The sequence below is a fragment of the Salmo salar genome, chromosome ssa12 (genome assembly GCF_905237065.1).
Source record: "Salmo salar chromosome ssa12, Ssal_v3.1, whole genome shotgun sequence".
In the NCBI taxonomy this organism is placed as follows: Eukaryota; Metazoa; Chordata; class Actinopteri; order Salmoniformes; family Salmonidae; genus Salmo; species Salmo salar.
Window position 1 is genome coordinate 47,667,868 of NC_059453.1, and position 17,310 is coordinate 47,685,177.

General features: G+C 41.2%; 1 protein-coding gene across 1 annotated transcript; it reads left to right on the plus strand.

The window, feature by feature from the left end:
- The first annotated feature begins 3,850 nt into the window (after positions 1-3,850).
- Positions 3,851-17,023, plus strand: LOC106565244 (Krueppel-like factor 15). The gene is made up of 3 exons (XM_014132138.2): positions 3,851-4,025; positions 5,777-7,280; positions 15,018-17,023. The coding sequence occupies exons 2-3, from the start codon at positions 6,025-6,027 to the stop codon at positions 15,181-15,183; spliced, it is 1,422 nt and encodes a 473-aa protein (XP_013987613.1). The 5' UTR covers positions 3,851-4,025; positions 5,777-6,024; the 3' UTR covers positions 15,184-17,023.
- The last annotated feature ends 287 nt before the right edge of the window (positions 17,024-17,310 follow it).

Below are 17,310 nucleotides of genomic sequence, written 5' to 3' on the forward strand. Positions count from 1 at the left end.
GATTTGATCGATTTATCGATCTGTCCATGTAATCTTTATCAATTTGATCTGAAACGCAAAACTGATCCTATATTAGCAGTCTGACTGTTGAGACGCTTTATGATTTCTGCCCTGATTACATTGATTAAGAGTTAAATTGGCAACATCTACTCTATGTTGTAATTGTTACGATTTTTGAAGGCATACCGTTTTTTTATTTATAGAAGTGGCAGTGGCTTAATTTCTCTACCTAAAATGTTAAATTATGTTATGAGTCAAGTTTGAAGGGTTGTTCAAATCCTTACAAATGTTTCTGACAGGACTGGAGTTGTGCCATGCTGGTCTTGTGTCCATAGTGGCCGACAAAAGTCAGACCGTGAGTCTAATATTGGTGTTTTGTCAAAGCTCACACACGTGCACAGTCCCATTTTTATTTTATTTGTTTATTTTTTATCTCCAATAGTTTTTAACATGAACTGGATGGTCAGTTATCATGGTCAAGTCATATTGTCTAAGTTGTTGTGAAGGTGGAAGATGGGTAGAGGCAGGTCTTTTATAAAAATATGTTCTGCGTTTTTTACACAAAGATCAACTGTACTAGTTGTTCAGGCTATAAACTTGTCCCATCTTGATTACTGTCCGGTAATATGGTCAGGTGCAGCAAAGAAAGACCTAGCAAAGCTGCAGCTGGTTCAAAACAAAGCAGCACGCCTTGCCTTTAACTGCACACACAAAACTAACATCAACAACATGCATAATAGTCTTTCATGGTTGAGGGTTGAGGAGAACTGACTACTTCTCTTCTAGTCTTTTTAAGAAACATTTTGTGATAAAAATGCCTAACCACTTGTATAGTCTGTTTGCATACACTTCAAACAGACATACTGTACATACCCCACCAGACATGCCACTATGGGTTTCTTCACAGTACCCAAACCAAAGACAGATTTAATGAGTCACTCAGTTATGTATAGAGCCATGTCATCGTGGAGTGCTCTGCCACCAGAGGTTACTCAGGCAAAAAGCAAGTTTAGCTTTAAAAAACTAATAACAACCATATTGCGTCACAGCGCCTCTCCTCTTTCTAAAGATCTACTTTAACTGTACTGTATATAAGAATATGAATACTACTCGCTGTAAGCTATCAGTCATAGTTAGTAACCGTCAATGTATTTCTAAAGACAAAAAGGTTTCTACCTGGAACCTAAAAGGGTTCCTCAAAGGGTTCTTTCATAGAGAAAACAGAGGAACCCTTTTGGAACCCTTTTGTGTATATGCAACAGTGTATATGCTGCAGGATGGGTGTCACTGTTTTAGCCCTTTGATGGCTAAATATAGAATATAGTAATAGACTGTATGTTTTTGTTTCTTTGCTGTATGATTTTCTGTGTTTTATACCGGATCTGCTTCCTTGGCTATGGTTTGCCTTGACAAAGACATTTTAGATCTCAATGGGATTCTTTGAATAAAGTAAAAACATATATTTAAAAGAAAATGCATGTATCATTTCAATGTATTTGTCAACATATTAACACATACAGTATATGTCACCATGACATCTTGTCCACACCATGTATGTTAACATATATGGCTACAGTTTTCCACAGTTATTCAAATGTACCATATCCTTTGGCCTGTCATTAAGGATACAGCCAGTTTAACACATTAACCAACATTTTCTGGCTCCAAATATGATCGCTATCCGGTCCCTCAAGGGCCAGGAAGTAGGACAAAGGCAAAGCGATTAATCTGTGGCTCAACGCCTCTCTCGATCCCCCTCTGCATCCCTCCGGTAACATCCATTAGGGCAGAAAACCTTTTAAAACATTTTGCAGCGGAAAGCAAAAATGATAATTTCTTAGGTAGTCAGGTAGTCCTTCCCTGTTTCAATTATGTTGCACTCCTTTGACGCCTAATGAACACAACCCAGGTCTAATCCCGGGAGTGACCCGGAGCGGGATGACGATCACAACAGGTCTCCCAGCTGTTTGATGTGCGCATTAGAAGGTCAGAGCAGGTCAGCCATGGCCTGCTGTTTGCCTTCCAGACAGACCAGACAGGCTGGCACGTTGTACAACACGGTATTACATTCACACTAATACATTCCTACCAGCCAGACCCCAGCTGACAGACTGTGACAGTGGTCAGGTCCCATACTGTGCACTTGAGCTGATGAGGGAGAGAGAGTGGTACTGGTAGTGATGTCAATTGGCCTCAGGCGGTAGACTACAGTACAGAATGATATACTGTATAGAAACATTAATGTAGAAGAAATATATACTAGAAATATGTTCATGTAGACGAATAGACACTGTGGTTATTAACTGCTTATTCAAATATATGTTGGTTGTTATTTGCTCCAAAAAAAGGGATAATGAAGAATATATTCCACCTTTCAGGTAATACATGTGATGCACTGTATTCTATCCACTACCAGCAATATATCAACGGCAAGAAAAAGCAAATGCGTAATTTTCAGGATCACAAAGATATAGTTGGGGAAATTCTTACAAAGGGACACTCAAAGTCAATCTTATATGAATCATTGTTTATTGTCAGAGTGCTGGAGAGGTTCCAACAAACATAATGCACCATAGTGTGTCAGAATCTCTGCTGCGGCAGTCCCAGCTGTTGTCTTATATACGTCTATACACAGACAAGTTATATTTGCATGATTTAGCATAATTCTATCATCATTACAGTTTTGTTTCATTCATGTGACCGACCAATACTGGTTCATAACATGTGACAGACCAATACCTCACAAGGCTTTTTCTCTCTAAGCTGAGACCTTGAAACTGAAATATGTTTCGTTCTCAAAACAAGGTCTGGGCGTACTGCCAAATTGCAGATACTGATAAGTGAGGATTTGTTCAATCAGTCACTTGCATGAACACAGAAATTGGTTATTAGAACAGCACATGAATAGAACACAGAAATGAGTTATAAGAAAAGCACATGCATAAAATTTCCATCACAATATCTATTTTCACTCTCCTCTGCCAATCATGCGGATACAGCCACCTGTTTCCCAGGATAACTCGCTCCCCGCCATGTGTTTCTCTCAGAATGCTGAAGTGACTGAAAAAAATAAACAGGCGCATTCTAATGGTTTTTAAACACTTCCTGTCTGAGTACGCCTGGCTGCACTGGTTAGCCTACATTCTTCCTAAGTGTGGGTTCCTCTCTTTGTTACTGAACTTGAATCATATTTGTTCAAGGATGGGTGTCTAGGAGTACAGGACATATTGCTGTGTATGATGTTCGTCAAGTTCATTCACTATCTAAGAACTACACAGTAGTAGTGTTCAGTGTTTTGCTGCATCAATATTGCATGGACAGAGAGGATGATTGTAACACTGTAATAACAGTAGGCTATATTGTAATAACGTTATACAGAATATTCAGTATTTCCAACAGTTTCATAGCCTACATAATGAGAACACTGTGTTGTGAACTTCTTTGGAGGAAAGCAAAATCCTTTCATTGAAATGTGTTCAAATGAACTCAATTAAACTCCCAAGAATTGACTATTTTCACAGCCATATCCAATATCCATCCATGATCAATTATTATTTTGCTTTCTATTGGGAGTCATATGAGACTCCGGTAAATAGGCTACATTGTTCAACATCCCCAGTCTCCTTTTACCGCAACAGTTATCTGCTCTTCGGGCGATGGGCAATAAGGATGAGAGGAAAACTAAGAAATGACTGTCTTCCTTTACTAAACATCCGACATGTAGGCGCACACATCCTGATTGACATATTCAGAGACCAGCCTCCACGTACTGTTGGCCAATAGCGGCGCAGAGCTGGGTCGAGCCTTCAGATCCAACCTCTTATTTTAACTCATATAACACACACACCAGCAGTCATGTGACGGTGATATAGTACAACTCTGCCTCGCCGCTAGTCAGTCTGAACGGTGCTGCATGGCAAGTCTCAAGGGCAAGGCATGCATTAGAGAGAGATTCTCCAACAAATTCAAAGGAAAAGTAAATACATTGGAATTAAACAGGGATTTGTACATGCTTGATGAATAAGGTGAGATCAGAGATTTCTTTTTTTCCCGCATCTTTTCCTTGGGAATATGTTCTGCAAGAGATATTGGGCGTGCGTTTCTCCTCCAGCCTACCACCATATGCCGCAGCACACTGCTGGACAAAAACATGTTTACGTTGGAACGTTGGAGCTGCGCTTTCTTACGCGTTCTATAGCTGCTGGGATAGGCAAAAGATGTGCTCGTTTGCTTCAAAACTATAATACATCTGTAGATTATGAGTTATGATCAAATGAGACAAGCAAATGTTTAAAAATGTGTATTTTCTGCCAATAGTAGTTTGAGAGGTAATTGATTTTCAATTGATTTACATTTCATTGAAATGTGGGCCTATAAGCTTATTTTTGTTAAATCTTGTTTTATACGTTTCTTATTAGTATGTTGTAATTATACAGTGTTTATTATTGCAATAGCACGTAATCGCATGAATATAATTTGCACATGCGGCTTTACTAGGCAATACCAGTGGTGTCCTGTCAAACAAATGGCCTGTTGGCCGGATTCAGCCTGCAAGTGGGTTCAATCCGGGTCCAAACACAATATACTTTAAAATGACTAAAACCAAATCGAAACTGTGTATAAATGATAATGGACTTACATCCATACAGTTTCTTGCCTGTGTCTAGTTTATAATCACTGAAATGAAAGCTACAGTCAGGGAGCATCGACAATTCCAAAAACGATGAATAAAGGACCGTTTTTGGCAAATTCCGACTGCAAGGAATATATAACACATTTTCAAGGCTGCACCCCTGGACCTCATTAAAGACTGAATGAGGCCCTGTGGCAAAATGAGTTTGACACCCCTGAGAGATTATAAAAGCATTAATGTATCTAGGTGAACAATATATACATGGTCAAACCAGAACAGATGAATGGAGCAATTATGCACTGGATATGTCGCAATAATTGCGTGTCATTCCAATTCAAGTGAACTTCCAGTAATTGGAGTTGATTTATTGTGTTTTGCATGTTCTGTAAGTAGCTTGCAGGTGATTTATGTACTATTTGGATTGCTCAGTGCTCTTGGCTGCCCCACACAGTGCTTTATGTTAATCCTTTGACAGTTCCTTTGGTGGGTTACTGTCGGTCACTGAGCCAAGAGCCCAGAGAAGGCGAGGTTGAAACATCCATGCTCTGCTTTGCCTTTTCTTGACAGTGTTGCAATTTACAAATGAGTTACAAATTAAAATAAAGAAAATCCTTGCAACGTTTAGAATTAAACAATTAGTATAATTCACTACAGTAAAACCTTTGTTCAAATGAAAGAATATCCAATAAATTCATTCAATAAATAAAATGCACTAAAAACCTATTTAAATGTAAATGTGTGAGCCAAAAGTGTGCTTTGTCAGGAATAATTTACATTGCGTGATGTCATCAAGTTATTTTAAATTATGTTTACTCCTGAAATACAAGTAAAGGAATGTGATAGCCAATAGCCGCATAGCTCTCTGAAAGTCACTTAATCTCTCACGACAACCGCTTCATCTCACGCCAACCGAGATCGAACTCGAAATGGAAACATGCTCAGTATTCCATATTTTTAATGTGCAAGCTAGTAACTGATTGGCTGAAGATAATTTGGTTCACAGATGGTGCATTGGAGATTCATGACTTGTGATTAGGTCTTGGCTATCTGTTATTTTCCGTGTGGGCTCTTGTCTGTTATTACAGTGAAAATCAGTTTAGTAACCTTCTCTCTCTTCTTATCTGCTTATTTATGTTTGTCTAGATATACAGTATCTGGGCTGGAAACCTTGGAATTTAAGACTTTTTCTACCCAAGCTTTTTTTATCTTGAGAGAGAACAACAGGTGTTCTCTATCTCTCTGCGAAGCACGACCTTGCTGTGGTGACCCGTTCGTGGGTTTATTTGGTCCCAGTCTTCCGACAACAAGAGGAATAACCCTAACAAACTTCTGTATCAGAAAGACAAATTTCAACACAAAGTGGGAGACATTCTCTTGGCCCCTAGCCAGGAATGGTGGATAACTTCCTAGTGAGCGGTGAGGACACTTTTTTAGCGTACGGTGGCTCCCCACCGGCATATCGCCTGTTGGACATGGTGACGGACGGGGGGACCTACCATGTGATGCCTTCGCCCTTCTCCGAGGATGACCTGAGCGAGTCGTCCAGCCCTCGCTCCTGCTCCAGCCCCGACTCCCAAGTGCTCAGTTCCAGCTATGGCAGCAGCTCCAGTGCCGAAAGCTCAGACAGCATCCTGGACCTTCTGCTGTCCCAGACCTCCCTAGGCGGGGCAGGGACCGGGGCGGCCATCCCCATGTCACTGCCCACCTTTTTGTGGGACTCACAGAGGGACGCGCCATCCCACCCCCACCCAGAGGCCTTGAAGGAGGAGAGCGTGGACTTCCCGGTCTGGTCCTTAGTGGACATGGAGGAGCCGTCCTTCCAGCCCACCTTAGAGGAGATAGAGGAGTTCCTGGAGGAGAACATGGAGGTGGTGTCGTCCATGAAGCAGGAGGCCCAGGAGGGGGCGCTGGGGCTGGGGCTGGGCCTGGAGGAGATCTTGGGGCTGGGGGTGGGACTGGAGGTGTACAGGGAGTCCTCATCCCCAGGACCAAGGCTGGAGCCAGAGGCCAAGCATTCAGACCAAACTGTGTCGACCGCGAATGCCGCCACCGTCACCGAGACCAAAAGCAAACCAGCCACATCGTCACAGGAGTACAACGAAGGCGATGTGTTCAAGAGTGGTTCATTATCCAGCAGGGCAGGATCAAATCAGAGTTGTGCAAATGGTGGCAGCGCTGGAATGCCGGTCATCCTGCAGATCCAGCCCATTCAGATCAAACAGGAACCTGGTGCCACGGTTCCTCCTCCTCCTCCCACAATTGTCCAACCTCCTCCTCAGTCGGCATCGGACATAAAAATTGCCCAGCTGCTGGTTAACATCCAGGGGCATACCTTCGCCCTGGTGCCCCAGCTGCTTCCCTCCACCAGCTTCAACATCTCCTCTAAGTTTGTACGCATTGCACCGGTGCCCATCGCGGCCAAGCCCCTGGGCCTCGGTGAGGTGGCGGTCGGGGGCCAGGGCCATGGGCTGCTGGTGGGGGGTCAGAAGTTCCAGAAGAACCCGGTGGCGGACCTTATCAAAATGCATAAATGCACTTTCCCCGGCTGCACCAAGATGTACACCAAGAGCAGCCACCTGAAGGCCCACCTGAGGAGACACACGGGGGAGAAGCCCTTTGCCTGCACCTGGCCGGGCTGTGGATGGAGGTGAGTTGATGATGTATTACTTTATGATTATGTTGATGATGATGATGATGAAGATGATGATCATGATTTATTACTTTATGGATTTTCTATGTCAAAAAGCTTCCGGACATTCAACGTAGTAGACATACCTATAGCAAGCTTCCACCGTTGACCACATAACGTGATCATTCTTCCCAATATATCGAAATAGATAATCTCAACACACTCGTTATCATAATTTTATTTGGCAGGTGTCAGGGTTTTGAAGCTCAAGAATTTAAGACGTCGTTATCTCGAGAGATTTGATCAACGTTACTTTATGGTTATGGCAGGTTGTTTAAAGAATGCTTAGGGGGTTTTGAGTGAGAGACCAGTCAGTGAACACATGCTTTCACAAACATGTGTGACATATTGATTATACCCTATTGTTACCGTAAGGCCTTTCTGGACGCAATAAGGTAATTATGTGTCTGTCCACTATACAGTACACGCAGGGTGTCATGTTCCTCAATGGAAGGAAGCCTTTGCACCACAGACCGTGACTGGCACCCGATTTGACCTATCTGATGAGGTCATCAATTAGCCCCAGTGAGGGGCTTAAAGTGAGACTTTACAGGATCCACAGGCTCCATTACTTATTAGTAGAGACTCATTCTCTCACAGCACCAAGCTATCCGATGAGGCTCAGTGTTCATGGTGCTAAACATGGAATTGAGTTGCTTGTTTCCTTATGGCTATTTGGCTGTCACTCATCATGCCATTCCTTTATTGCAGTGCCACAATTAATTTGCCACAGTAGCAGTGCTGTGACTCGTTATACATGTCTAGCACTAAGTGATATTTCCCCTTGTGGAATAGTTGGATACCACTTAAAAGGAAGAAAAAGTCTTCAATAAAGGAACGCATTTGACTTGCGGTACAGCCCACCATGGTCATCTACAGTATAGTCCGAAAATAGAAAGCAAGGAAGAAATGTATTTCAAATCATTGTTGCCTTCTTTCTCTTCTCTTCATCTGCTTTTCCAGAGCTCTTGCAGTCTTAATGGCTGTCAGGCTGCGTTCAAAGTGTTAATTGGAGGGTTGTCAAGAGATATTAACATGTTCCCTCAGATTCACACTTTTTTCAGGCACAGAGCTATCTGGGATATGTGAGAATGGCGGGGGTGTCATATTTCTGCTGGTGTAAACTAAAACTGAGCCGAAGCATGTGGGTCGAGGTCACATGGGCGCAACTCGGGCGCCTCCTGTTCTGACTCGACAGCTGTGCAGGATTGTGCATGAGTGTGTGTGTGCAAGAGTGTGTGTGTGTGTGTGAGAGAATAAGTGTATGCGTGTGTGCGAACGTGTGCGATTGACTGTGTGACTCTTGTCCCTCAGTACAACTGGCTGATTTCCTGAAGACACAGGGTCAGGCGGAGAGAGTGACAGTGTCGGGTGAAATTGGCTTTCTAAGCCAGGGGAAATGTTATACATATGCCCTACACAGACCTCACTAAGTACAGGTGGCTAGAAGAGCTGGGACAAGCCAACACATGGACAAAGTAGAGATCTGTTAGTGGTGTGAGTGAGTGTGAGTGAGTGAGTGCATTCTGTTCTGCCCTGACCAGGGATCGAACTAGCAAACTTCTATACAACATCACACACAATTCAACCATTTTAGCCATTAGAGCAAAATACTAGTTTGTCACTGTGTGAGCGACAGTTGCCTTTAGATGTCATGGAAGGTGTGATGTCACCAATGTATTCCAGTCAACATCCTACAGATGTCTTTGACATCCACTACACGTACAGTATGTGTGTATGTGTTTATACATGTATGTGAACATGCTCCATACAGCGTATTAGTTTGTAGTGCTGAGTGATTAGTGCTTTTTGAGGTTGGTGTGGTTACGGTTCGATTGTAAAAAAGATAATCACGGTTTTCTATTTCGGGTTTCAATCATTTTTTTTAACGTAGGTTGAATGCTGTAACAACACAGAATAAAACAATGAATATAAGTCCCAATTATGGTAGTGACTGCATATTATACTGCTCACTTATTAACCATCATTTATTCATATTATTTTAATAAAATATATTAGCTGTTGTGTAAGTTACATTTGTTTTATTTGATGACTTTATTATTTAATTCCAAATCATCATCTCATCTCTATAGAGCTGCTGCCTATGCTGTCTGACAAAATCACTATTTTAGTAGTTCTTCAAGGTTAATAAGGCATACTTTAATGACTGCTGAATACCAACTATCAATCACTTAGATCATCATTTTTCTTCAGGTAGAGATACCTCACGAAGCAATTGCTCTCTATCCCTCTCAATCGCAAGTTCTTCTGTCTCTTCCCTGCCTCTCCCTCTCCATGACTGGCCCACACAGACCGGAAAAGTAGGCGCGCACAATGGGTTGTCATTGTAGTTAATTACCAAGTTTTCTGTGCTAAACTTTGTAGAATATTGGCCTGTTGGAAACTACAACTCCCTACTCCCTAGAATTTTTTTTTTTTTTTATGGAATTCAAATAATTTAACCGATGCCGGTCAATTAGTTGTTTGAAAAATGAAAAATGACAATAATTTTGGTTAATCGCTCAGCACTATTAGTTTGTATAGAATCATTACATTTTCTTTTTTTATATTTGAGTCATTTAGCAGACGCTCTTATCCAGAGCAACTAGGGTAAAATACCTTGCTCAAGTGGATATCGACAGATTTTTCAACTAGTTAGCTTGGGATTTGAACCAGCAACCTTTTGGGTTACTGGCCCAATTTGCTTAACCACTAGGCTACCTGCCTCACTCCCTCCCTTATATGCTCAATCGTTCATGGACTGCAGTCCACTTCTCCTCTTGCACACACTGAGCAATCTATATTCCTGAAAAGGGTACTGCATCAATCAATTTATTTATGTTGACTTTGGCACCAACTTGGCAACCTGCTAGTGGCCGTGTATTTGTAATGCTGAAAGTCTGTTCCAGTAGATGAGCTCGGCTGCAGCAGAAATCTCTCTAGTAGTTATCCAGGCGATGCATCTCGGCCCAACAAAAGGGGTCTTGTCTGGACACAAAAGACAGGATTTAGTTAGAGTGCAGGCAAGACGGTGGGTTGGATGGGGGGGGGGTATAGAGAGAGGGAGAGAGAGAGAGATATATAGAGAGAGAGTGGGCGAGTGAGAAAGGATAAAGAGAGTGAGAGGGAGAAAGAAGGAAGCGCAAGAAAGAGAGAGAGTGTGTATGAGTGAGGGGCCTGTTTTGTGTGAGGGGCCTGTTTTGCACACAATCGGGTTGAGGGAAACTGGTGTGGAAGTGAGACGAACAAAGGCTAAGCACTGAATAGTTACCATGACTGTGTGATAGGAACGTCTAGGCTGGCAGTCTGCTTGAAAAGGGAGAAGGATCGGGGTGAGGTTTCTGTGCTAAAGCTGAGACTTTTACAGTTGGATGGGGGGACATGCATGCATACACTCTAAGAAAAAAAGAGTTCCAAAAGGGTTCTTTGGCTATCCACATAGGAGAACCTTTTGGGTTCCATGTAGAACCATCTGTGTGAAAGGGTTCTACATTAAACCCGAAAGGGTTCTACCTGGAACCGAAAAAGGGTTCTTCAAAAGGTTCTCCTATGGGGACAGCCGAAGAACCCTTTTAGGTTTTAGGTAGCACCTTTCTTTTCTAAGAGTGCACAGACACACGTGCAAACAGGTAAGGGAACGTTGTGAGCACACACAAACACACACACACCCATGCATGCACACCTACAGAATACACCCTTACGTACACATAGTCTCGCAGTGTTTCTCTCTTTCTCCCTCTCTTTGTCTTATATGTCTTATATGTGTACACATGCGCACACGCACAGCAAAATCGAATTAAACCTCCCCATATTTTCTCTGGAGCTGACATTGATATCATAGCATCACCAGGGCCACACACACTCCACACTCTGTTATTCCCCTGCTTCCAGTCAGTCAGTCAGTCAGTCAGTGAGTGAGTGAGTGACTGAAGGTTGAGGGTTCACAGACGAGCTCGCTCTCCCTGCCTGTTTCATTACGATACAATCAGAGCCTGCTGCATACAATGATCAGCTATGGGGAAATCAGATTTTCAACATTTTGATGCCATATTTATATATACAATATATGCAACAGATTTTCCACCAACAGGTTTCTGTGCCAATGCACCACACAACCAATAAACAAAGCATACCGACTTTGGCACGTCAATATCATGGTTTGCTTTTTTAACACCACAATAAATAGACTATGTCAATCTCGGCAAACAGAAAATACATCCCTCCCTTACCCAGTATCGAGGGCTTGACTTAACAATCTCCGAATGACATTAAAGTTTTTGGTGTTTTGTAACCGATGTATGTTTCTAGTCATCAATTGGCCACTGCACAGTTTGGATTGATTGATTGATTTTATTTGTCAGTTAAAAACATACATACAGGACCAATCAAAAGTTTGGACACACCTACTCATTCAAGGGTTTTTCTTTATTTTGATTATTTTCTACATTGTACAATAATAGTGAAGACATCAAAACTATGAAATAACACATATGGAATCATGTATTTACCAAAAAAGTGTTAAACAACAACAACGATTCTTCAAAGTTGACCTAGTTAAATAAAAGTTAAATAAAAATAAAAGAAATAAAATGACATCTTTGCACACTCTTGGCATTCTCTCAACCAGCTTCACCTGGAATGCTTTTCCAACAGTCTTGAATGAGTTCCCACATATGCTGAGCACTTGATGGCTGCTTTTCCTTCACTCTGTGGTCCAACTCATACCAAACCATCTCAATTGGGTTGAGGTCGGATGATTGTGGAGGCCAGGTCATCTGATGCAGCACTCCATCACTTTCCTTCTTGGTCAAATAGCCTTTACCCAGCCTGGAGGTGTGTTGGGTCATTGTCCTGTTGAAAAACAAATGATAATCCCACTAAGCGCAAACCAGATGGGATGGCGTATCGCTGCAGAATGCTGTGATAGCCTTGCTGGTTTAGTGTGCCTTGAATTCTAAATAAATCACAGACAGTGTCACCAGCAAAGCACACCCACACCATCACACCTCCTCCTCAATGCTTCACGGTGGGAACCACACATGTGGAGATCATCCGTTCACCCACACCACATCTCACAAAGACACCGCGGTTGGAACCAAATCTCAAATTTTGACTCATCAGAACAAAGCACAGATTTCTACTGGTCTAATGTCCATTGCTCGTGTTTCTTGCCCCAAGCAAGTCTCTTCTTCTTATTGGTGTCCTTTAGTAGTGGTTTCTTTGCAACAATTGGACCATGAAGGCCTGATTCACACAGTCTCCTCTGAACAGTTGATGTTGAGATGTGTCTGTTACTTGAACTTGTGCAATTTCTGAGGCTGTTAACTCTAATGAACTTTTCCTCTGCAGAAGAGGTAACTCTGGGTCTTCCTTTCCTGTGGTGGTCCTCATGAGAGCCAGTTTTATCATAGCGCTTTATAAAGATCTTGACATTTTCTGGATTGACTGACCTTCATGTCTTAAAGTAATGATGGACTGTTGTCTCTCTTTGTTTATTTGAACTGTTCTTGCCATAATATAGACGTGGTCTTTTACCAAATAGGGCTATCTTCTGTAAACCACCCCTACCTTGTCACAACAGAACTGGTTGGCTCAAACGTATTAAGAAGGAAAGAAATTCCACAAATTCCACAAATTAACTTTTAACAAGGCACACCTGTTAATTGAAATGCATTCCAGGTGACTACCTCATGAAGATGGTTGAGAGAATGCCAAGAGTGTGCAAAGTTGTCATCAATGTAGAAAATAGTAAAATAAAGAAAAACCCTTGAATCAGTAGGTGGGTCCAAACTTTTGACTGTGTATATACAAAAATATGTTTTAAGGTGACCGGGATTGCACAATAAAGTCCCTATTTTTTACATAAAGACATACACAATTACATAGATACAGACACATTACAGAGATAGAGACGGAAAAAAATGTTTAACCTCCAGATGAGTATGAAGGGGGAGTTAAAATACAATTCTTACAAGCTTGTTTGGCTGGTAGCTTATTTTTTTTAGATGTTTGGGGCTGCTAGTGAACAATGATGTGCAGGCATAATCAAAGTGATACTTGACTGGCGCACTTACCAGAGTCTCTAGGATGTCTATAGCTCGGTTTCCATCCAATTGGCGACAGATTTTCATATGAATATTTGGAAATCTTCATTAAAAACAATATTCTACTTCAGTTTCCTTTAGGAAAATTTGGCAGTGGACAACATGACAGGGAAGATTTTAATCTACCAGACATTTGAGAAAAGTAATGGACATCCATATGCATTCAGATCCAACCTGGCACAGCCAGCGCCATCAATAAATGAGGGATTTTGGCCAAATGAGCCACATTTAAAAACAGCCTATAACAAATGACAAAAACACTATTCTTTGTGTTTCGATGTGTAGCATACGCAAAACTTTATAGCCTATACATTTTTTTGGGGGGGTGGGGCTACTTTCCTAAAGCAATAATTGTCCACCTCATGGTTCAGCTGTCAGAGATTTGAGCACTAAATGTATCAGGTTATTACATGCATAGGCCTTTAGGCTTAGGTGTCCACTGTATGATATTCATATTTTAATAAATGTATATATGCAGCCTATATAAAGGAAGAGAAGCTTAGGCCTAACCCCCAGAGAGATAGAGATATGCTGGTGGCATGCTACGACAGTGACATATATTTCTTTATGTCAGATTTCTTCTGCGTCTGATATAGACGTACAGAAGGAGGGTAAATCGTAATTTTTTTTATCCAAATATTTTGTATAAAGATAAGCATTATATTGTTAGATTATAGGAGTTACTCTTGTAGGCCTGAAACAGTCTTCCTCATTTCAAGTTCAACTGTCGGAGTCAGTTGGAGCGACGGGGCGCACTGCCTTCATGTCATAGGCCTGCAGTAGCTAAAGCTTAGTAATAGCGACACCATACCAAATCTTCACAAATGTTTTATTAGGGTAATATCAAAAGTAAGTCAAGCCATTGTTTATAGGGAAAAAACAAGCAGAAGAGTGAATGCAAACCAGGGAAAAAATGCAACTCCCTCCCCTCTGCCCAATAAAAAAAACACAACCCTCCCTAAAGCAAAAATAAGTTGGACAACCCTCCCCTATTTTGGACCATCCCTCCCCCCCAGTAAATTTCGATTCGTCCCTTATCTTAGCCTAGCCATGTGTGCTAATTATTTAGCATTGCTAGCGTTACTTTAGGGTTCATCCATGTACTTTAAGCTAGCTATACTGTAACTATTCAGCAATGACATATAGTCTGGTGGCCTTTGTCAGGGATGTTACATAACTTGCGAGGCTTGGTGAGATGCAGTAGGTCTTGCAAGAAAAAGGAGAAGCCCAGATTTACTGCAAAATAACACATGGGTTCAAGCAGATGTGGTGTAGCCAGTCACTTATTATGGTATACACTTCCCTAAGACTGCCAAAGTCAAAACATGTCGAGCTACTTGCTGTAAAATGACTTTTACCATCATGACTGTACTTAAATCTGTATATCCTACCATTTCGGTATCACTGTCTCAAACATTTGACAATAATATGGAATGAAACTAAAACCAAATTCTCTTGTCTGTACTATGTCAAGGAACATTTAAAATATTATAAATGTTTTAGTTTTTTTATCATGTTATGTAAACAATAATGTTTTATTCTATTCTAAAATGATTGACATCTCTCTCCTATCTGTGTGTGTCTCTCCCAGATTCTCACGGTCGGATGAGCTGTCGCGGCACCGGCGGTCCCACTCAGGGGTCAAACCCTACCAGTGTCTCGTGTGTGAGAAGAAATTTGCCCGCAGTGACCATCTATCAAAACACATCAAAGTCCATCGCTTTCCACGAAGCCGGACACTGCGCACAGCAAACTGACCCCATCCGGATCACTCTTCAATGGACATAGACCAAGGGAGCTCGGAATGTGTGTGTGTGTGTGTGTGTGTGTGTGTGTGTGTGTGTGTGTGTGTGTGTGTGTGTGTGTGTGTGTGTGTGTGTGTGTGTGTGTGTGTGTGTGTGTGTGTGTGTGTGTGTGTGTGTGTACGTGCGTGTGTGTATGTGTGTCAGAGTGTGGTATGAGTTATGGAGTGTGTGTGAGAGAGAGAGAGAGAGAGAGAGAGAGATGGAAATAGAAGGTTTATGTGTGTGTGTGCCTTGCCTTTTAGAGAAATATTGTGCTATAATTTATTGTAGAAAGCAAAAACAATGAACAACCATGTGAAACCAACAAATGACACTTACCATCTTCTCATTAATCAACATTTCTTGAGATTCTTGTTGCTGTTGGTGCTGTTGCATGTTGTACTCTTTTTATTTGTTTTTCTGTTCTGTCTTTATCTTCTATTTCAATAAGAGATAAGATAAGCTTTTTTCATTTGAGGTGACATGTATAATTGCTTCAGTAACAGCCTTCTATTTTACCTGGATATGACTGCCTTTAATCATTTTAAGAGCCAATGTCTTTGACATTCCTCATCTGTCAGGTTAAAGTTTTCCTGGAACTTTCTCCAAGTCAGGTTGAAGTTTCCCCAGAAACGTTGTCCCTGTTTTTTTCATTGTCACTCATAGCTCATTGACAGAGAGGGTAGAGAATAGTTTACTCATTCAGCACACTGTTTATGCAAAGGGGGGAGCAGAGCTTATTGTTAATTCTGTACATGAACTACTGATAACAAATAAGAACACGTCACTATAAGCTACTGGGACTCTCTCAAGTTTCAGAAAAACTTAACCGGCTCAGATTCTGATACAAGGTGTGTGAAAGTAAAAGAATGGCAGAGAAAATGCAAATCGAAAAGCAAAAAAAAGAATTGTGCACGGTAATGATTGTCGATTCTTTTACGTCTAAACAGGCCTTCCAGTCAGTGTTGTGTATTTTTTGATATTTTTCGTGTAAGTGGCTCAAGCCATTTGTTAGACACTTGTCTGGCCTTAATCCACCACAGCATCCTTACCAGGGGAGCAAATAGTAATATAACAAGTTATTCATCACAGTTTTATGGAGAAATGGTGATATGGTTTGAGACAATGAGTAAAGGGAATTGGAAATATATCACCCTTTACTCGCTCAGCATACACATGCTTTTTGCTCTCCGTTATACTATTGACACAAAATCTGCCTCAACTCAACTATCCAACCTGATCTGTTACTGGAATACCCACAAGCCTATGTTGGCGTGAGGTCATCATGTATGTGGATACTACTACACCCCGGTATTGAACACCCGGAAGAACTGCTTTCTGGGAACTGTAGTCACAACACTTATTTAGGCCATGACATAGTCATTACTTTTGATGTCCTGTTTTCTCTTGAAACTTGTTTGTTATGTATGCCATGCCCTGTTGTGAATATGTACGGTGTGAGAGATACCGTCCATGCAGAGTTCATGTACTGTTCGCAGATTAAAAAGCAGGGGTACACTATATTGTACATCATTCCTTTCATTCAATTTTTGAATTTTTAATGCTTGTTTAAACACAGGTGTTTTATCGCATCCTATGAATGTATGTTAATACGCAGGAGTGTACATAGATGCATCCATGTGAAAGACACAGGAGACTATAATAACATATCTTAAGTCTGTGGTTGTGAAGATTTCTAGTGGAACCCCTAAACGTGTACATAACAGAACGTTTCAGTACATATGAATATATTATATATTTTTTCTTTGTTCTACCCAAGAAGCATTTACAAATAAAAATGGAAACAATCCTGTGTAGATTACTCTTCATTATTTCTTCACATTTTCTCATGTGACTTTATTAGAGCAAAAAATCGTCAATGTTTGGAGGTAACAAATCATCGTATCAGTCAAAAGTTTGGACACAACTACTCATTCAAGGGTTTTTCTTTATTTTGACTATTTTCTACATTGTAGAATAATAGTGAAGACATCAAAACTATGAAATAACACATATGGAATCATGTAGTAACCAAAAAAGTGTTAAACAATTCAAAATACAATACCTTTCAAAAGTTTGGGGTCACTTAGAAATGTCCTT

What these genes read in the sequence shown, in the direction of transcription:
- LOC106565244 (XM_014132138.2), top strand. Translation starts at nt 6,025, where the DNA reads ATGGTGGATAACTTCCTAGTGAGCGGTGAGGACACTTTTTTAGCGTAC. An exon ending in TGGCCGGGCTGTGGATGGAG is followed by an intron (nt 7,281 to 15,017) that starts GTGAGTTGATGA and finishes TGTCTCTCCCAG; the next exon opens with ATTCTCACGGTCGGATGAGC.